Genomic DNA, 21,954 nt, shown 5'->3' on the forward strand with positions numbered 1-21,954 from the left:
ACTATGTCATCTTGGTTGTCTGGATGCAGGACTAAGTTGAGAGCTCAGTTACTGTCATCCTATTGTCCTGTGGACATGCTTCCAGACATGGCAATGACTTCTGTTGCATCACTTCAGCGTCTAGAATCCTCTTAGTGTAAACTGCCTGAAATGACTTTGGAAATAGAATCTGTATGTAAACAAATCTGTATGGTGTGGTAGGTCTTCTGTTTGCCAAAGACATACACAAATCAAGTAAAAACAAAATAGCACTTATGACTTGAATAGCAGTAGAAGCTCGAGGTGAAGTGAAACTGCGGTGAAGTAGGGTCAGAGAAGTCCTGTGCTGACTGAAATGAAGCTCTGCTACTCATTAATCCAGGGTTTGATTTCAATCCAGAACTGGATTTGAATCTTAACACTGAGATGCTAGAAGTTCTGTGGAAAGTGACTTAATTTCCCATAGTTCAGATTATCTGCTGCAAAATAGGGAAACTAATACAAACCTGAAGGAACCATCAGATGAGAAAATCTGAAGCATTTAGAAAACATCCTGAAGATATTGGATGAAATATTATTTATTCCCTTTATTCACTTGATGAGCAACTGATCATATGTAAGAGTATATGTGTGCAGACATGGTGAGAACTTCACCAACACTAGCTTTTTTGGCTTGTTTCGGGGCCACACCCAGCATGCTCAGGGGGAACTCTTAGCTGTGTGCTCAGAGACTAATTTTGGCAGGCTCAGATGGGATGCTGGGGACCCAACCTGAGTTGACCACACACAGGGCAAACACTCTACCAGCTCTACTATCACTCTGGCCCTAACTTTGACAATACTAACTCGTATAATCTTATAATACTAACTCACATAGCAAGTATAATCTTCACTATCCTTGGTTCCCCAAGTATAAATGTGGTTATTATTCCATTTTACAGCAAAGAAAACAAGTCAGAGAAAAACATAAAACTAATGACAAAGATTAAATTTACAAATGGAACATGTGCTATATAGAGCCAGGATTTAAATCCAGGGGATCTTCTCTCCAAGACTTTACTAGATTGGTTTTCTCACAAGGCATGTCTCTGGAGTGGGTTTTACAATAAAAATGGAAGCCACAGAAACATATACGTTTTGTCTTTCTTTACAGAAAACTAGATTCCTCCTTCTTTACCCTCCACACACAGAAGGTATGTTGGACAAAAGCAGGATAAGGATCTCGGCAAAATAAGAATGTAGGATAAGGCCCCTAGACCATGAATTTAGAGAGGGGGCCTCATCATAGGTGGTGGGCAGCTCTCTCAGGGGCAGATTTAGCCTGACTATAAGGGAAAGACCCTTCTTCTGACCCATCCTGGATCAGGGATAAGATAACCAGCCTTGGAGCTGGAGCAATAGTACAGCAGGTAGGGCATTTGCCTTGACATGGGTTTGAACCCTGGCATCCCATATGGTCCCCTGATCACGGCCAGGAGTTATTCTTGAGTGCAGAGCACGGAGTAACCCCTGTGCATCACCGGATATGACCCAAAAAACAAAAACAAAAAAACAAGATAACCAGCCTCCCAGAGTTGAACCAATACCTCCTTATTGTTTGAACTGGCAGAAGTGTCTTCCTTGGGAAGGAAGTTCATGGGTTTGCCTTTTTTCCTTCTTCCCACTTACTCCAAGGAGGACCATTCTACAGGAGTATAAGATCTTACAGTTATTGGGTCTTTTGTCCCAGTTATCTCACAGTTTCTGCATCATTCAAGGTGAGCCAAGTGCTCCCAGAAGACCAAATGAACAGGTACTTCTGAACCATCACTTTGCATCAATGCTCTCAAGACACAATCCAGAGCATAACCACCATGTACAGTAAGAATCAGTAGATCATCTCTTAAAGATGCATGTGGCACAGTTAAAAGCAAATCCCAACAAAACACCTGAGGGATGAATGTGCACAGGCATTGGTGAGAAAGTAGAGAGAAGAAACGAGAAAACACATTTGGTGAATATTCTGTCCCTAATTTAACTAAAAATGAGTTGTCTCTTGACAACATGTCCAGAAGACACCTGCAGGGCCTTCTCGCTCCATCCCAGCATGGAGGAGCTAGAAACTGGATTCTGCACATGTCTCCTACACGATGCAAAAGCCTGTACAGAAAATAGACCTGACTACTGTTACACTGGGACAACCTATTGTTCCTTTGTTCTCTGGTTGAGTCACATAATTTTGCTCCCCTTAAACATGACCACAATAAGAAGAACCCTTACGCCAAATACATAATTGCAACCCTTTGAAAAGCCAGAAAGATTCTGGCAATGAGTAAATTCTACATGACAGGAAGTTTGGAGGCTCTGCATGCAGCCTACACACATTTGGTAAACAGATTTAATGGACCAGTCACAATACCCCCATTCAGCCTTATTTTGACAACACTGTAATTTACAGCAATCTAGGTTGGCAGCAGACTAATAGGTCAGGCCAGTCACAGGCTAATATTGTTCTCGCCTGGAAATACCAGTCGAGACTGTTGCTCTGGACTATTGTAGCTGTGTGCACAAGTGCACAAGCACTGGGGGACAGTTTGCAGGTACCTCTTCTTTGCATATATACATTTGTCTTTTCTCTTCTGGAAGTTCTATCTTTCCCATTTGACAGGGAGGTTTTACAATGCAGGAGTCATATTTTTCCATTTCTTTTTGAAACATTTTTATCTAAAAATTCGAGAGAGCTTCCTGAACAGAATTAGAAACCTAAGAAATCTAAACCGTGACTCTGAGCTAATGAAGCAATTTTGGAAAGAAGGTTATCACAGTGGTTTAATTCAAATAATGTTATCTGCTTCCAACTAATTATCTCCAGAAATTATATCCTTGCTATGCACATTATTTAATTCTTTCTTAGATAATTCTTTCAGAGCAAGCACCTTTATTAGCAGTGAAAAGTACCCTCACTTATTATAATTAAATATTATCCTCTCTTGTTGTAGTCTTTGGGCCACACCTGGTGGTGCTCAGAGATTACTCCATCTCTGTGCTCAGGGATCACTGCTAGCAGGCTTGGGAGCCCATATGGGATGCTGGGGATTGAACTCAGATTGGCAGCATGCAGGCTAAATGCCCTACCCACTGTATTATCTCTCCAGACCCTCAAATATTTCTTTTTAGTCACAAAAGCTTTATCCAAATTCATCCTATCCCTTCTATTAAACTTAGCTCTGGTTGACTTTCTGTGGCATTCTGCTAAATCAAGTATTTAACATTTATCAGAAGAGGAATCCAAAGAAGACTTCCTAAAATATTCTGGTCAATGGTAACACTGGCATGCAAAGCATGTGGCATCCCCTGAAATCTCATAAGAGCTCATCCAAGTGTAAATTCTGGTCTGTTGTTTTCTAAAACGAACCTTTATTTTCCTCTTATTCCTTAGGCTAAGGACTGAAATGTGCACAGACCAGAACAAGATTCCTGGAAACTCTCCTGCTTCATAGAGAGATGACTCTGTCTGCTGTTGACTCTGGGAGCACAGAGCTTGAGAGTACCAGGTTCTACCATGGCCCAGAGGAAAAGGAAGCCTGGGTTCACTTGCATCATCTTACAGTCCACTGATTTCTAGTCGCAGGCAGAGAATTAGATCAGACTTCGGAAAATGGAAAAACATTTCATTTTGTGTTGTTAGTAAGAATAAATGCTAGAACCTTCATTAAATCTGGTCTGACATCTGATGAACAGAGTGTGTTGTCAATCATTCCTCTATTAGAGTGACACTCTTGGTTCTGGTTGACTAAAGAAGTTCTGGTGAAAGGGAAGTATTGGCAAATGTTTAGAAAACTGGTTCTTAGCATGTGTGGGGGGAAACCAGGCCAGGAAAGGTAACAGTGCTAGGACATTGGGGCAGGTGCCCAGACCCTGGGGGAAACTATTCGCCTCTATCAGGTACCTCTCTAGCCCGGTTTGCATTTCTTCACTTCTCTGTGACTCATCCTACACATACAAAGACATCCTCACTTAGGCTCCTAACCACACAGAAAATTACTAAACTGCTATGATGCATCCTGATGATGTATCAGCTCCCAGAGTCTGAGTAAGAACGACCAAGCTCATCCTTGGCCTGTCTTTGAGAGAAGCGAGAACAGAGGAGAAGTGAAAGGAAGACCCCCTCCAAGTAGGAAGCAAGCAAGAAATCAGGAAGCAGGTCGTGCAGAAGTCAGGTCATGGGGGAGTAGGAGGAAGAAACAACAATGTGCAATTTTACCCAGGGCCACTTTGGATTAACTGAAGGCGGCGGGGGGAGGAGGGTGGGACACTGATAAAGCATGCACGAGGCCAGCTGCCCTCTTGCATTCTAAGCTCACCTCACTCCAGTTGCCCACTGTCCAGTCTGATGGACACAGGACATCTCTGTTACAGGAGACGAGGGCCTTGGGTTTCAGCAGGTGCTGGCAGTGTGCAGCGGGGAGCGCCTGCTCATCAGAGCCCATGGTCTGGATGCACAGCACGATTCGCTTCTTCTCTCCGTGGGGGCCACACGTGGTGGAACAGGCTTCCCACTCTCCTGCCCACCACCTGCGAACACACAGACAGGGGCCTGAAGAGAACCCAAAGTTCATCTGCTTTGAACCTTACCCACCAGTCACACGAACGCAGAGTGCCAGGATGGCGGCCCTTGATTTCGACCACTGGGGGGCGCTCTGCTCTGCCAGTTCAGTTGTCTCCGGAGCATTTGTTTTAGACAGATCCTAACCAAGAAAGAACATTTTTCAATGGTGCTGGAAAATGTGCGCTGGTGGAGGGATGGGTGCTAGAGCATTGTTTGACTGAAAGGCAATCATACAACTTTGCAACTGTATCTCACGGTGATCCAATAAAACTTCTTTTAAAAAGTAAAATAAAATTTAATCCATGAACAAAAAAGTAGGAGCATTTTTGAAAATTTTGAGATAATAACCTCTTCTTTTCAGTCAAGAAAGTAGTTCTCTATGTTCTTTTGTACAACAAGTTTAAATCTTATTTTTTTCCTCTTCTCTTCAAAACACTGTAACTGGACTGACCTCATACAAGGGTTGCAGATTAAATGGAATACTACTTTATGTATATAGGGCATGGAAACTCAGGGTGACTCAATCATTTGTTACTTTCTTATTACTTGTTGTTATTTTGATTGTTGTTGAGTATGAAAATTTTGAACCAAAACTTTAGCCTCCTGATTCCTAATTGAATGCTTTCTTACTCCAAAGTGAAGCGAATTCTTAAATATGCACAACAATTACTTAAATATGATCAACAACTACTTAGTTGATCAATTAGGGACATTGCCTTTATTATTTTTCCTTATCTACTTCAGTCTACTTGTTAATATTTTCACTGGTTACTTTTATTTAAATTGCATATAGACAAAGAAATTTAAATTAATTTCTTACTTGTCAGCTGATCTTGACCAGTTCAGCAGTTGAAATGACTAGTTATATTAGGGTCCTGGATTCTTTCACAAAAATGAGTATGCGTGCTCCTTGCTATTCCACTACCGTGGATGATGGATTAAGTTGAGATGTGGGCCCTGGATCACATGAGAATAGCTTTTGAAAGTGTCAGAGACCCCTCTAGGAGACCTCCCTTATCTTTTTTCTCTATCATTGTGCTAATTTTTTACAAAACAAATGCCTTGACGTGGTATAGTTAGGATTCATTATAACTTGCAGCTACATTCTCATTCCTTCATGCACTCTTAAAGTGGAATCATTCTATTTTCCATGGAAAATTAATAAAGCAGGGAATATCTTTATTTCTGACCTTCCAACATTTAGGCAGTATTGCATTTTGAAGAAGACAGAAGTCTTTATTATGATGTATATTTACTAACTACTAGATTTATTTGGGTGGAACTTCCTTTATTATACTTTTCATCTCAGATTAAAAATAGAAGAAAGCTATTCCTCAATTCTATCTATGAAGAGATAATTAAGATGGCTTACTTATTCTTGTGCTTAATATCAGACTGTCTTGAATGAAACCATTTCCATGAAGCCAAAAGAATGCCCACTATAGTAATCTAATTAGTTTATCTCATTAATTAGTGTATCCCATTTCTGAATTTCCATGAGCTGTTAAACTATTGAATATATAAATATATATACTGTTATTATGAAAGCATATATGTGTGTATACATATGTATATATCTAATGTTATTCTTGGAGCAACTGAAAGTCTAATTTATTTAATTACTTACTCTGGCACTCTTAATCTTGTCACCAGAAAGTAATAAAGGACCTTCCTGTTTTCTCTTCCAGAAATTTTCTCTACAGTCCCTTGGGGACTCTTTACATATGCTTGTCTCTCATTTAACCTGCTGACAATGGCACTATAATTTGTGTTAATTAAGTCACATCCAATTCAATGCATTAAAGTGGAAACAACGCCTCTTTTTATTTCCATGAAAAGATCAGGAAGCACTGCCAAATTGTTCTCTATTATTCATCTCTCTCTTGGTGTTTACCATAATCCAAACCCTTTCTAGATATATTCTAGCACATTTGCACTAGAAAACTATAAACTGTTTTGAATGATTGGTGAGCAGGGCAGTATAACAACCAATGTAAGGAGCAAAACTCCCAAACACTCATCAATCTCAACACAACAAACTGTCTAATCAGCATAGAATTAGCAACAACCGAATCTGGCTTCTTCTGTCTTCTGCCAATTTCTCATTGCAATGCCCTGACACCTAACATTTGACAAAACATGCATCTATAGTTTTATGTATTATCAACAATTATAACATCCCAGCCACAATATCAAAGTTCTGAGAACTGGTGCTACATCAGCAATTCTCACTGCTTCAACATTTGCAGGCGCTCTCCGAGTAGTTACATGTCTGTGCTTAAGAGTTAAAGAAAGGGGACTGGAGTGATAGCACAGCGGGTAGGGCATTAGCCTTGCAGAAACCGACCTGGGTTCTATTCCCAGCATCCCATATGATCCCCTAGGCACTGCCAGGGGTAATTCCCGAGTGCATGAGCCAGGAGTAACCTCTGTGCATCGAGATAAGATGCTTGTCGTGCATGTGGCAGACTCCTGTTCAAATTCGTAGTACCACAAATGGTTTCTTGAGTACTGCCTCTTCCCTCCTGAGTAAGGACCCAGGACCCATTCTTGAGCACTGCCAAGTGTGACTCAAATCAAATCATGCCCCCAGTCTCCACCCCACAATGACATATACTCAAGAAATATTGTTGATCCAGTGACCACAATTTCTTGTGAGCAGTGTTGTTACTTATTTTCACATTCAAAAATCCCATGCGGTGGTGATTCAATAAAATAATTTAAAAATATATAAATAACTAAATAAATAAATAAACAAATAAAAATAACCATTCCCCCCCCCAAAAAAAAATCCCATGCGGGGCTGGAGCAATAGTACAGCGGGTAGGGCGTTTGCCTTGCACACGGCTGATCCGGGTTCGATTCCCAGCATCCCATATGGTCCCCTGAGCACCGCCAGAGATGATTTCTGAGTGCAGATCCAGGAGTAACACCTGTGCATTGCCAGGTGTGACCCAAAAAGGAAAAAAAAATCCAATGCAACTGACATTCTAAATTCCAACACAGTTGTCAGTATTAAGACATAAGAATTATTGCCAACTTTCCCTTTATTTGCAATCTCCATACTGTGGTGAAATTCTTTTCTTCCCATTTAATTATTTTTAGCTTTCTTAATTTCCTCCACATAAATCATGCATGTTCTCAAAAAAAAAATCATGCATGTTCTCTTTCACAAACGTCTCTCCATCTCAAAGACCCTATTCCTTTCACTTAAACTAGGTTCTCAAACAATGGGCAGTTTCCCAGACATCTTGGGAAAGATAATAAAAACATTTTATTATTATTTTTATTATGACAATATTTTAATTATTATTTTTTATTACAAACTGTGTGTGCTGGTTGAGAATAAGAATGAAGGTAAATATCTTGCAATCACAGGATACTTCCCACAACAAGGATGCTTCCCACAACAATTTTCCAGCTCAAATTGGCTGAGGTCGAGGGGCATTTCAATCAGGAACATTCTTGCACTGGAACCTGTACTCAACTCCAGGGTGGAATATTGCTGTCAGTTCACTATTCATGAAACGGACACATGGATACATGATGTAGCACTACTATAGCTGTAGCCTAGCAAAGCTTTGTATGACTGCAAACTAAACATTAGGGAGAAATCAATGGGGAGAAGAGACTTCAGTAATCTCTTTTTTGAGTCAGAAACAATTTAGCACCAAAGAATTTCTTTATTGAGTAGTTAGTCCATCTGGAATGAGCTACACAAGACTTTTGTCCTAAAAGCCACTAACTATTTATACATATTTTCTGTGTTTCAGTTATCAGCAGTTTACAGTAAATCTCTTTAGGAGGTTGTTTTCTGAGGCCCTCTGGGGGTCTCAGTGAGGAATGAAGAGGGGTAAACTTCCCTGTACTAGCTCTCTGGCCCTTTAAATTTTTTAAATTTTTGCTTTTTGAGCCACACCCGGCAATGCACAAGAGTTATTCCTGGCTTTGCACTCAGAAACTATTCCTGACAGTTCTCGAGGGTCCATATGGGATTCTGGAAATCGAACTTGGGTCAGTCGCATGCAAGGCAAACACCCTACCCACTGTACTATCGCTCCAGCCCCAGTCCTTTAAATTTTTTTAAAACTCATTTTATTTTATTATTATTATTTTTTTTGGTTTTGGGGTCACACCTGGTGATGCTCAGGGGTTACTCCTGGCTTTGCACTCAAGAATTACTCCTGGCGGTGCTCAGGGGACCATATGGGATGCTGGGATTTGAACCCGGATCGGCCGCGTGTAAGGCAAATGCTCTACCCGCTATGCTATCACTCCAGCCCCTAAATTTTTTTAGAACTCATTTTAATATACTAATTTGAGAAAGAATATGAAATATCCAAATTGAATATAGAAATATTAATTATTACTGGAGGATAATAGCACACAAATAAGTGATTTAATATTGCACATAAAATCCTTCTGGAAGAGGAAAGTAGTTCTGAATGATGGATACAAACTTTTCAGATAACATGAAAATTAGGTGACAGAGGGAGATGCTGTAACTTGAAATTTATAGCTAAGGGAGAACTGAACAAAGATGGCAAAAACAAATCATATTAACAGAACAGCCAACATGTTATTCATTTATTCTTTACACAAGTGAAATGTCCACTCAGCAGTTCTTCTCTCAAACATTTGCCCAAAGGAATTAAAAGCCTCTGTCCACACAAATCCTTATGTGTGTTTATTTATTCACAATTGACAAAACTAGGAAGGAAATAAGATTTCCTACAGTATGTTAATGAATAAATTGGTACTTCCAGACAGTGAAATATTGGTCAGCACCACCACCGTAGCAAAAAAACAAGTTCTAAGAAGAAAGCCATGAAGGAACTTTACATATAAATCACTAAGTGCAAGATGTTAATCCTAGAAGACAATGCTGTATGCTTAGCATTAAAGGACATTCTGGGAAAGGGTTAGACTCTAGAAAAGGGCTGGAGAGACCTACAGTATGTGGTGCTGCCTTGCGGGCCACCTACTCTCATTCTACCCCTAGCAAATGGTCCCGAGCACCACAAGTGGTCCCTCAGCCAGGAGTATTCCTTGAGCACTGTTGGTGTGAATCCCCAGCCTACAGAAATAGTTAAAAAGATTATTGTCCCTTGAGCACTGTTGGTATGAATCCCTAATCTACAGAAATAGTTAAAAAGATTATTATTTTCCAAAGATGGGGATAAAACAAAAAAGTCAGAGCACAAATGCATGTAAAGACACTTAAAAATAATTCATATGCTATTATGACAATTGCACTTTGTTATTATTCATCTGCCCAAACCAAAGAATGAACACTGAATGAATACTCATATAAACAATATACTTAGGGAAATTATAATAGGTCAATGTAGATTTATCTCTTGATAGAAAGACAAAATTATTAAAAAGGGGGAAAAAAGGAAAACATGCTGCCTTTTAGGGGGTCTGCTGTATGCACGGGAGATCGTGACTTATTGCCTTGAACTCAAACCTCTGAGGTAATCAACTGACTGAGGTCATCAACATTTTTCCCTCTGAAACTGACATAAGAATAGATATTCCCCCAAGCAGTTGAGAATAATAAAGAGGCCATATAAATCATCTCTAAAATATCATCCCCAAGTGGAAAAGCTTCTTTCTTTTCAAGGTGGGGTGGGGAGGAGGAGGAGGCATACTCAGATGCTCAGGAAGCAGGTGGCTCTTAAAACAAAATCAGCTTTTTATGGGACCAGAGAGATAGCACAACAGTTAAGATGCTTGCTTTGCACGGCGTTGATCTGGGCTCAATTCCTGGCACCTTATATGCCCCCCAGTCCTGAGTCAGGACTGACCACTGAGCACAGCCGGGTGTGGCCCCTAAATAAACCAAACCCCAGCCTTTTCTAGTCAAGTCTCACAATTCTTTTGTTCTGGCAAATGTGAGCATTTTCAACACCAAGTAAGTCTGACTCTCTGAAACTGGTGTAGCCCCACGGGTAGAGGGCTCCCTCAGGGAGGGCTGGCCCCCAGTCAAGGTTGACTTGTCACCTGCACTTCCTAACAACCAGCTATAATTTGATAATTCCACAAGTCCCTCCTCGGGTCTGAGAGGCGCACACTACCCTGGAAACATTTTTCTCTACTAGATCACCAGTATAAAAGCTGGAGCGATAGCACAGCGGGTAAGGCGTTTGCCCTGCACACGGCTGACCTGGGTTCGATTCCTCTGTCCCTCTCACAGAGCCCAAGCTACTGAGAGAATCCCATCCGCACGGCAGAGCCTGGCAAGCTACCTGTGGCGTATTTGATACCAAAACCAGTACCAAGTCTCACAATGGAGATGTTACTGGTGCCCGCTCAAGCAAATCTCACTGTCGACAGTGCTACAGATGATCAGATTCTGATGAAACATAGGGACAGACAGAAAAGATACAGGAAGCATGGCGTGGGGAAGAGACCAGAGCGTTCACTCCTTCACTGGCACCCTGCCCTCACAGAACTTCCATAGTCAGCAATTTGAGAACCCCCCTTTAGCACGATAGTTAGGATTTTTTTTTAATGAGGGAATCAGTCTATAAGCATACCTGATTAGAGCACTGGCAAGTAGTGATTAGCTCAATTATAAGCCCCTCTCTCACCACCCCCATTCCAGGTGATAGGGGTAGGGCTGAAATTTCCTTCTAATCAATCAGTCAGGTATTTTGGGGGGAGTTAGGGGAGACAATCAACCTCATTCTGAAGCTAAGTAAAACCCCCCTAGTTAGCAGCCATCACATGAGAATGAAATAAGACACTTATCTTTTCAAATATTCCAAAGGCTGGAGGAGCACTGTTAGGAATCAGAAATAAGACTATGTATCTTTTATTCTGTCAGAGTATCACAATACTTCGTAGAGGTTCACTGCTATATGGTTATCATCAGCATCTCCCATGGGAAATAATAGAGGCTTAACACACATTTGATGGTAATTTTGTGGCCAAGGCAGATGATATAACAAAAATGAGAACACATCCTAAATTCCAGGGGGAAAATCAGATTTAGCAAGTGAACATCTGTGGTTTTAAGAAAGCAGCCAGTTAACAGTGAGAAACATGTTAAAAAGTGAGTGAGGAAACCCAGGCGGTAGGTCCTGGCTATTTCGGTGAGAGCATGACCCTTCATGAGTGTCCTCATGTTGGTTCTAGTTGACCTCTTTCATCTCCCCATCCAACTTCCCCACTGCCTAGTAATCTCAGTTTTGTCATTCCAGGCCACAGGCTTGTTATCATTCAATATCCCCTTCTTTTATTTTCTCTATATGTATACCATGGATGGGCATGGTATACATATACATAGATGGGTATGGGAGGGGAGGGCTCCAGCTTCCCTCCCCGCCCCGAGCAGTGGTCCCACGGCCAAAGACCTCCGGAGCCTTAGCCACAGTCATGCTCAAGGCCTCTCTCCACACATTTGGACGAGGCTTACACATGAAGGTACTGGCAGGGGAACCCAGGTGTGTGGAACCCGGGGCTGAGACCTCCAAGCCTGCTCAGATCGGGGCTGGGCCTCTTCGCCCAGATTTCCCATTTTCCAGTAGCTAGACAGTCACACCCAGGGACTGCCCCTGGCACCCTGTTATCCCACCAATAGCCAACATCCAGAGATTTAAAACCAAGCTCCCGGAAGTGACATCTTATAGCCTAGTTCTCCCCTCTGAGAGAACCTGGTAAGCTACTGAGAGTTTCCTGCCCATATGGGAGAAACTGGAAAACTCCTTGTTGTGTATTTATATGCCCAAACCAGTAACAATGCTGGGTCTCATTCCCCTTACCCTGAAAGAGCCTCCAATGCGGCATCCTTGGGAAGGACGAGTAAAGAGAGGCTTCTAAAATCCCAGGGCTAGAATGAATGGAGACGTTACTGAGACCACTCAAAAAATTCAACGATCAACGGGATGATGACCATAGATGGGTGGGACCATCTGGTATTTGTCCTTTCTCTGACTATTTCAGTTAACATTATGCCATCCAGTTCAATCCAAGGAGCACTGAAGTGCAGGATTTCATCTCTCCTTATAGCTGCCTAGTGGTGTGGTGTCACAGACCATGAGGTAAATGGGTGCTGCTAACAGTGAGGCCAAGTAGGCTGGTAAAAATCCTACAGTACACAGGAAATACACACAAAACAAAGAACTACCTTACCCCAAATGTCAGTAGTGTTACGATTTGGGAAGCCTGGCTCCGTAAATCTCTTCTAAGCAGTCTTTTGTTGTTTTTTCCTGGGCGACGCCCAAGTAGTGCTCAGAGCTTACTCCTGGTTCTGTGCTCTGGGGTTAGTTACTCCTGGTGGAGTTCAGAGGACCAGATAGGGTGCCAAGGATTGAACGCAGTAGACATGTGTGAGGCAAACAATCTACCCAATATACTATTGCTCCAGCCCCTCTGCCAAGCAGTCGTATGTGCAGATGGACGCTGTAACATGGTGGCATAGGTGTGTTCCTTGAAGGTCACTGCTGCCCTGGTAAAGTGTACTTGGAAAAGCCAAATCCATTAGCTAAAAAATTTCTAAGTAACCTAGATAGCATTTTCTTCAACAAAGCTCCGGGACTTAATCTTACTAAATAATTAACAGAGAACACGCCAATTTGGTAGGAAATTGCTCTCTATAGAGAAAATGTCCTCACTCACAGTTTGCCACAGGCGTCAATGGCAGAAACAGAATTCCACAACTGCTTTTCAATTTCTGCGAACAGCCAAGCCACCAGGCCTTCCTTTATCACCAAGCTCGGGTTGCTATTAAACCGGACGCCCGCCATGCAGACACAGAGAGCCCCCATGATGGATGGTTACCTGGGTGGACAATCCTTTTCATAGCACTTCTTCTGTCTCCCATTGGGCTGTGTGTCTGGGTCACAAAATGTAGCTTTCACCATCCCATGGCCCTTTTTCATGCAATGGGCAGTCTGGCGGCGGATACCTGGGAGTCAGGCAGAAAGGTCCACACTGAATGATCAAACATGAATCTGTGTGCATCAAACATGATCAAACATGAGTTCGTGTGCAGGCAAGACCCTGTGCATGTCATGTGATCATGCCTAGAGCAGGTGCAGAAGCTGACCATAAAGCATTTTGTTTCTAAAGAAGGGATGAATGGGGCTGGAGCGATAGTACAGTGGGTAGGGCGTTTGCTTTGCACGTGGCCAACCTGGGTTGATTCCCAGCATCCCATATGGTCCCCTAAGCACTGCCAGGAGTAATTCCTGAGAGCAGAACCAGGAGTAACCCCTGTGCAACACCGGGTGAGACACAAAAGGGAAAAAAAGGGATGAGTATGTGTGAAGATGAATAAACAATATTTTATTTCATTTGAAAGAGCTAGGTCACTTTTCAGTCATTCAGGATTTCTTAACTAATAGCCTGTGCAATTTCTTTTTTGTCTTATCAATAAAAGTGTCAACAGCTAGAAGCACTATTATGAAAGAATCTTTTCTGACACAATGAATAAATGGAAAGATACAAATACCTATAGACAAGTGTTCAACAATGCAAGTGGAGTACAGACCGGGAAGATTGAAGTCCGAAAGACTGACATCGAGGAGAAGGGGGAAAGGATTAGATACCTACAAGCTTCATTCAAATGTCAAATACTTGTCAAAACATAAAGGGAAACTGATGTGACTCAGGGCAGTTGAAAACACCCTCAGAAAGATTTATTTCTCTCTTTGAACACTGAAGGCAAATTTATTCAGTGCTTCTAATTCCAGACATACTGGAATCACACCAAACAGTATATAAAATCCCTTCCAGAAAGTTAATAGCATTGCATAGGCCAATCTGCTGGACCAATAGATATGGATTTGTACAGATGGATATTCCCAGATATGTATTGTTGAGTGCATAGTAGCAAAGCAGTAACAAATGTTTTGGGCTCAATTGTCCTAGCTTATCTTCTCTCCTGACTCTTAGTATACTTACACGACAGATAAAAAGCAAAGACCAGTTTTTACAATGAGGGGATTTAATTGAACAGGTAACTTTTATGCTACAGGAATATAATATCTGGGGCAGAGGTGGTTTAGTTTCAGTTTTGGTGTTTGCATGCTCTTCTGACAAAACCGAAGTCTATTGGGCCAGACTGATCATAGGGCAGGGCGGGCATTTGCCTTGCACACGGCAACCCAGGTTTAACCCCCATCATTCCATATGGTCCCCCAAGCACCACCAGGAGTAATTTATGGGTGCAAAACCAAGGGGATACCTCTGAGCATCACCAGGTGTGACCAAAACAAAAACAAAAAACCCTGGGAATAAAATTAAAAAAAAACCTTAAGTCTATGATTTCAATTATTGTCAATTTCTCATTAAACAAAATAAAAACCAACAAAGTCCAAGAATTATGTGTCCTGTTTCTTCTTTTACCTTCTACATAGTACTTAGTTAAGTACAGGGAAAATGAGAATCAGACTGTTTGAGAGCAGGAAGCTGATCCAGTTCATCTTCCACATTACAAAACCTATAATACTTTGAGGGGATTTAATTTTATGATGAATGAAAAAATTAGTTTATTGCAACTATAGTCAGAACATTTCAAAATTATATTAGTTCATGTCTCCTTTCAGTGAATATGTAGGTGGCAAATTACATCTTCTAAAGATGACAATGAGAATAATCATTCATTTAGCATGCTCTTCGATAGTCTGACCAAACCATTTCTTCTTTAAGTCATTCAGTCGACCATTTACAATAACAAGGGGAAAATGGTAAAATTAAAATGAAATGCATCTATCTAAAAATCTCCCATACAGAGAAAAGAATCATCATCAAAATGAACAGACTGTCTACTAAATGGAAGAAGATATTTACATATCGTATGTCTGACAATGGGTTAATATCCAAATTACAAAAAGAATTCATGCAGCTCAATAATAACAAAAAGCAATCTGATTCAAATGGACAGAGCATAAAAAATGGTATGCGTCAGCTTCTTTATTTGTTATTAAATTACTAAGAGTTTCCAAAAGCCAAGAAAAGTTTCCAGGCATTGCTAAATATTCCCTGGAGAACAAACTCATTCTCAATTGAGAACTATAGACTTATATGCTTGGATGCCCAGAATGTATAAAATGTATTAAAGATGGAAAGATGGAAATAAATAAATAAACACAAATAAAAACAAGCAGAGCAGGGCCATAAAGACAGTATAACAGGGAGGGTCCTTGTCTTGCATGCAGTTGACATGGGTTTAACTCAGGTACTCCACATGGTTCCCTAAGCCTGCCAAGAGTGATCCCTGAGTGCAGATCCAGGAGTAAGCCCTGAGCACAGCTAGGTGTGGCCCCAAAGCCAAAGTAAAATAAAATAAATTGAACATAAGATCTAAGTGGAGACGTCTCACAGAAGACCTGCCAGAATGGCTATTTATCCAAGAGGAAAAATAGCAGGAGTTTGTGAGAATATGAAGAGAGGAGAACCCTATGTACTATTGGTAGGGATGTAAACTGGCATTGCTTTTATGGAAAAGAAAGTGAAAAATCCTCAAAATTCTTCAAAACGTTATGAGTAGAAGTTTCATTTGATCTTGCTATTTAACTTCAGGGCATTTATTATAAGATCTGGAAATAAGAATTCAAAACTATATAAGCACCCTTGGCTCGTTGCAGCATTATTTTCAATAGCTAGGGATAACCAAAATTATATATATGACCAAAAAGTCCAATAATGAATCAAAGGATAAAGATGTGTTATATGTACACAATGTAATATGCTATATATTCAAGAAGAAAATTTGCATACCATGGATAGAACTTGAGGGAATTATGCCAAGTAAAATAAGTCAGATAGATGTAAGTCAAATGCTATATAATTTCACCATGCATGAATGATAAATAAATAAAATTTCTTAAACTGGGAAACAATAGTGAATGTAAGAAAGGAAGGGGGAAGAAGGTGGGGAAATCTGGCAAAGGAGGTCAACGATATGGTGGAAAATGGAAATTAGACATTTGGTGGTGATCATAATGTAGTTCCTATACAGATGTTGAACTATAATGCTTTATGCCTAAAATCTGTTGTTACAAAGATATACTACTTCAATTTATAAAAGAACATAGATTCTTCTTATCCTGTTTTGGCCCAAATGCAGGAGTAATGTCATATGAGTTCAGAAGCTAACTGCTAAAAAGCCAAGCAACCTTTATCTGATTCTCCTGGATCTCTCACTCTTATGAAACTCCAGCGGCCACACATAAGGATCCATGCCACAGAAAGGCCAGTCTTAAGTGTTAGTTAGCCTCTCAGACAAACCCAGCCTCTGAAACAGCACAGGTGCAATCTTGTGATAGAGAAGACCAAGACAACTCCTGACTCCAGAAATGGCCTGTCTAGCCATTCTAGTTTTCCTCTCTGTGGTCCCAAACATTATGGAGTAAATATGCACCAGGCTCATCCTTAAATTTCTGACCTGTAGAACCCAGGAGCACAATAAATGATAGTTACTTTACTACACTAAATTTAGGGCGGCTTATTTCATGACAGGAGTGACTGGAATAGCACTCAATGAATTCCACATCTTTCTTTCACAAGACAAGACCAAAAGTTAAATTCAGTAGTTAGTGGTTAAAATTTTTTTTCAACCTTTTTTTGGTGACCTCTCCTCTCAGTGCTAGAGGATTACTCCTGGCTCTGCTCAGGGATCACCTCTGGCAGGGCTCAGAGACTAGATGTAATACCAGGGATTGAAACCAGGTTGGTTGTACACAAGGTAAGTGCTTGTATCTGCTTTGCTATCTCTTTGGTCCCTCCAACTTTTTATTTCTTAAAGACACATAACCATTATTTTTGTTTCCTTAAAGACACACAACAAAAGATCTTTTACAAAGGCCAGTTTGCAAAGGTGATAAAAGAAAAACTTCCTTTCCCTTTAAAGCATATCTAGCACATTCACCCCTACTGGGCCATCTTTGATAATTCTGCCAAAGTCTGTGCAGCATGCAAGCCACCATGCCCGAAGGTAACTGAGGCTTGTTTTGAAGCAGACGCAGTTCACAGAGGAAGCAGGCATTCCTCACCTGTTCCACACGTGACACTGCACCCCGTCCAGGGGCCATAATGCCAGAAGTACACCAGCTGCTCGGCATCTCGGTCAAGACCATGCTTCCGTATTGTGTACTCATATTTAATGCCGGGGTTAGTCACCTGGAAGAGGAGCTAAAGGGCAAAAAGGAGAGTTTATGTCAAACTGTCAGAACAACACTACAAACCATAGTCATGCACAAATGCTATATATACAATGTCCATCATCTTAAAGCTGTTATGAAAATATGCATGAAGTAAATGCTGGTAAACAAAAGCCTCTACCCTTAATTTTACCTATACATTTCTGTCTATGTATGTCTGTGTACATCTATCTAATATCCATTATTTTATTTCTGGGCTTAAGTTTCACGGTAATTTCAGTTCATCATACGGGAGCTGCTCTGAGGGAGTGGTAAGAAGTGAACTTTCCAACAACAGGTGAGTAGGTCATGGTGCCCCCTTGTGTAGTCACTAATTTTGTGATTATGGGATAGTTTCCCTACTGACAAATGAGAATAATAACTGTACAATTAATAGAGTAGTTATGAGATAAATAAATACATATATATGTAAATTGATTGGTTTATATGAGAACAGGTCTGGTATGTAACAAACCATCCAAAAATATTAATTTCTATTATTTCTGTTGCCCTATGATGTTTTTCTCTAGGTCTTAGGCTAATCTGTTGCTTAAGTAATAGTTCTGTGAAAAATATGATCATGGTCATGGGTTTTAGTCAAGGTATGCTATTCCTAGGCCCTTCTCCTCAGTGCTTTGCTACAGATATGTACTTAACACATATTTAAGGAGCATTTATCTTAAACTTAGGGCTACTGCCCTGGGTTGCATCATGGAACTGAGGGTAGCTATAGATAAATTCGTTTCTTTGCAGAAAGGAAAGACGTAAAGTCCCCTGACTTTATGGATTAGAGCTGTCCCTCTTTGATCTTCAACCTCTGTACATGCTCTGACCTTTGACTCTGAAATGACCTTCCTCTAATTTATGAATATAGTTAGATCTGTCTCTCTCTGGCCCACTGTTATCCCCAAACTGCTTTGCCCTTGTTGAAATAATCATTACATTTGGGGTATGGATGGGGGTGGTATATCATTACCAACAAAATCACAAATCACCCACTAACTACATCCTGACCCCTCTCACCCAAGAATGCCACCAAGTCAGACCTTTTGCCTAGGGCAAGCACATGATAACATGGAAAAGTTCTATGTCTATCCATCAACACTGCCAGAAGCGACCTGTAATTCCCACCAGACTGACACAGAGAAACAATCATTTGAAAATAAGCTGCTTGTAGCAACAGACTGAACATTGTGCTCATAATTCCCAAAAAGCAAAGTTAGAGTCCCTGGGTGGGGGGGGGGGTGCTTAAGCAATATCGGGACAGTAATGGGCCAAATTAATCTTGTTTCCCACCTTGATTCTTGCTAAAAGTTTAAGGATTCTTGATCCGAATCCCTGAGAAATAAGAAAATTAGAAAGATCTTAACTGACATCCACGTCAGCAGCTTCCATTCCTTCCACATTACCTGGATCCACACTGATTCATTGGTGGGGCCTGTGGCCATCAGTTTCTCCAGCTCTCCTTTCCTGTCATACTGAAAGACAGTCCCGGCCAACTTATAGTTCCCATTCCACTGGATAATAAATCCTCCATTGAGGTAATACTTTTCGGGGTCTTCACTCCTGATGGCTAAGAAGTTTCCAGCTCCTTCAATCTCCATGACCCGTATGTCCCTTGCTCCTTTCGGAATGAGTGCGATGTCAACATAACCTACAAGAGAACATACACTAATGAGCCACTCCAGCATAGAGGAACAACATTTGTTTCTTTCCACTCCTTCTTTCCCAGTAAATGTCAGTCTTTTGCTGCAGCATTGAGGAGAGAAGAAAACTATATTTAGAGCTCAAAAAAGAAGGAATCTCTGGGCACATGGAAGCCCCTGGGGAAACCAGCTATCACAGAGTCTTGAGCCTCAAGATAAAAAAAAATATTTAGGAGGCTGGAGAGATGGCACAGAGTATAGAGCACTTGTCTTGTATGCGTCTGACCTGGGCTTGAACCCCGGTACCCCATATGGTCCCTGAGCCCACCAGGGGTGTTCACTGAGCACAGAGCTAGAAGCTTTTAGCACCAGTAGGTATAGCCCCAAGAAAAAATAAAATAAAACAAGAATATTCCGGACCTTTGAGGACTGGGAAAAAAATTGATCTCACTTTTGAAGACATAGATATGAGATAGAATGAACTAAGGCTACCAATGCATATCTTAAGCAAGTGTTGTTTCCAATTCACAGAAAATTGAAAATTGAGTAATTGATAGAGTAATTGATTAACCTCTCTGTTTCTGAGCATGTCACTTCTACTAAAAAATGGGTTCTTAAAGAGGTCATACTGTTAACCTCAGGAAATTGATCTCCAATCACTAGTCCCTTTCTTTTAAGATTGATGCTGGTAAGGAGTGACAGGTAAGACAATGCTCACTGCAGGCCATGTCTCATGAGGGGTGCCCGGATGGGTCAATCTATATTCTGTGCCTGGACTGAGAATAATAACCAGTCAATCTCTGATTCAGACACAAACCTGCATCTGAGTGGGGCAAAACTATGTGCAAATCGATATACCTGGTAATCCTTTGAGCATTCTAACTGTGTTGCTCTGAATTTAGAGTTCTAACTTCCATTCTAAAAACGGGTTGTAAAGATGCTGGAATCTTAAAATGGGCTGTAAGGGACACACACGAGGGAATAAGATCACAACTTTTGTGAGCATCAGTGGTCAGGGAGGACAGGCACTGACAGGGACTTCCTGAGAACAAAGAGCCTTGAGTTCAGGAGGCTTCCCAGCTTTCTCGATATGAAACTCTGCAGAGTCATTCTCCTTTTATCCCCTTGCCTTCCAGCCTGAGGTTGCCTGGAAAACTTGTAAACAGTCTCTAAGTAAATTCATAATCTAGTTCCAAGAAAGCCATGCCCCTCTTGTCACTACACATCACCATCAGTCGGAGCTTCTTTCTCTGGAGTGTCTTCTTTTGTGATTCTCATTCCCTCTTCATAAACATCCTAGACCCTTAGACCTTCCCTTCCTAAATTTGGATTCATGACTTGGCTTCTAACATCAGACTCTCCTACATGGGGCAATTTTATGTGTCTCTGACAAATGGAACTTTCTAAGAGGCTGACCTCTTTCTGTCACTCACCCACCTAAAGTCACTCTATGGTGCCGATTCTCTCTTAATTCAACTATCAAAAATCTGAACTATGTGGTAAAGCCAAAGAGCAATTGAGTCATGAAGCCATGCCATTTCTTTCCTGAAGCATTTAAAATCCCAAGTCACTGCACAGGCCTAATTAGACCTTATGCTCACACTGTGTTCTTCATGGCTTCTGTTGATTCACCATCTTCAGTTTGTCATGGTGCCTTGGTGACCCAAGAAAAACACCCAGAAAAAAAGGGTTGGAGAGACAATACAGGATGTAAGGCACTTGTCTTACACACGGCCAATTCCAGTTTTATCCTTGGAACCACACAGGATGCCCCAGCACTGCCAGAAATCATTTCTGCACAAAGCCAGGAAAAAAAAAAACCCTGAGAGCTGGTGGATGTGGTCCAGCCCCCACCACTTCTGCAAATTCAAAGGAAGCAACATTAGGAGAGTAAGAGCAATTCACTCTATGTGAATTTACTCTTCCTGCCAGGGAGATCAGAGGCAGAGAGAAGGGAGCTAAAGCTCTAAGAACCAGCGGCAGGAGCTCACAGAACCAGGCTTACTATATTGCAATGACATTATTATACTAACACCCAGGTTGACAAAACAGCTTCAAAACTGTAAATTAAACTACAGGCAGGACATTAAGGAGAAACAACAACAACAACAACACCAGACTCAGATATTGTACCAAGATGACCATGGAATAGCAAATAATTTGGCCTCTTCTTATTGCAGCAAGACACTGTATCAACCTTAAGGTGTTTTTATTTTCAATAAGTAATTATTGAAGATCTATGATAGATGCGGGGCAGAGACAAAGCCTAAAACTCATTTCAGGCCTCAGTTTATAGTTGGATTAGAGAAAAAGCGAAACCTAAAGCGGGAAAAGCAGCACTGGGAGAGCATGTAAATGATACAGAAAAATACTCTCACTGGCTGTCTTTAAGGAGGCAAAGTCAAGTTCCAGCCCTGGTTTTGGACTTCACATCACTCACCCCACCCTGAGCTACTGAACGCCACCACACAGATGTGGCCTCTCTGCCAGGTGAGGCAGCCAGGGCCACTGCAGCAGATCTATCTTTAGAAGGTGCAAAGCAAAGTGAGCACTTGCCGGGGGATGGAACAGAGTGCACGTGGCTGGGTAC

General features: G+C 41.2%; 1 protein-coding gene across 2 annotated transcripts in view; it reads right to left on the minus strand.

The window, feature by feature from the left end:
• ADAMTS12 (ADAM metallopeptidase with thrombospondin type 1 motif 12) overlaps positions 1-21,954 on the minus strand; it is a 309,194-nt gene that overhangs the window by 41,242 nt on the left and 245,998 nt on the right. For both annotated transcript variants that reach the window (XM_055123852.1, XM_004605602.2), the window contains 4 exons: positions 19,128-19,372; positions 17,572-17,710; positions 13,355-13,481; positions 4,323-4,533 (listed from right to left, as the gene is read on the minus strand). In XM_055123852.1, the coding sequence (XP_054979827.1) occupies positions 4,323-4,533; positions 13,355-13,481; positions 17,572-17,710; positions 19,128-19,372 (722 nt within the window). The remainder of the gene's footprint in view (positions 1-4,322; positions 4,534-13,354; positions 13,482-17,571; positions 17,711-19,127; positions 19,373-21,954) is intronic.

Source organism: Sorex araneus, chromosome 1 (assembly GCF_027595985.1).
Source record: "Sorex araneus isolate mSorAra2 chromosome 1, mSorAra2.pri, whole genome shotgun sequence".
Classification (NCBI taxonomy): Eukaryota; Metazoa; Chordata; class Mammalia; order Eulipotyphla; family Soricidae; genus Sorex; species Sorex araneus.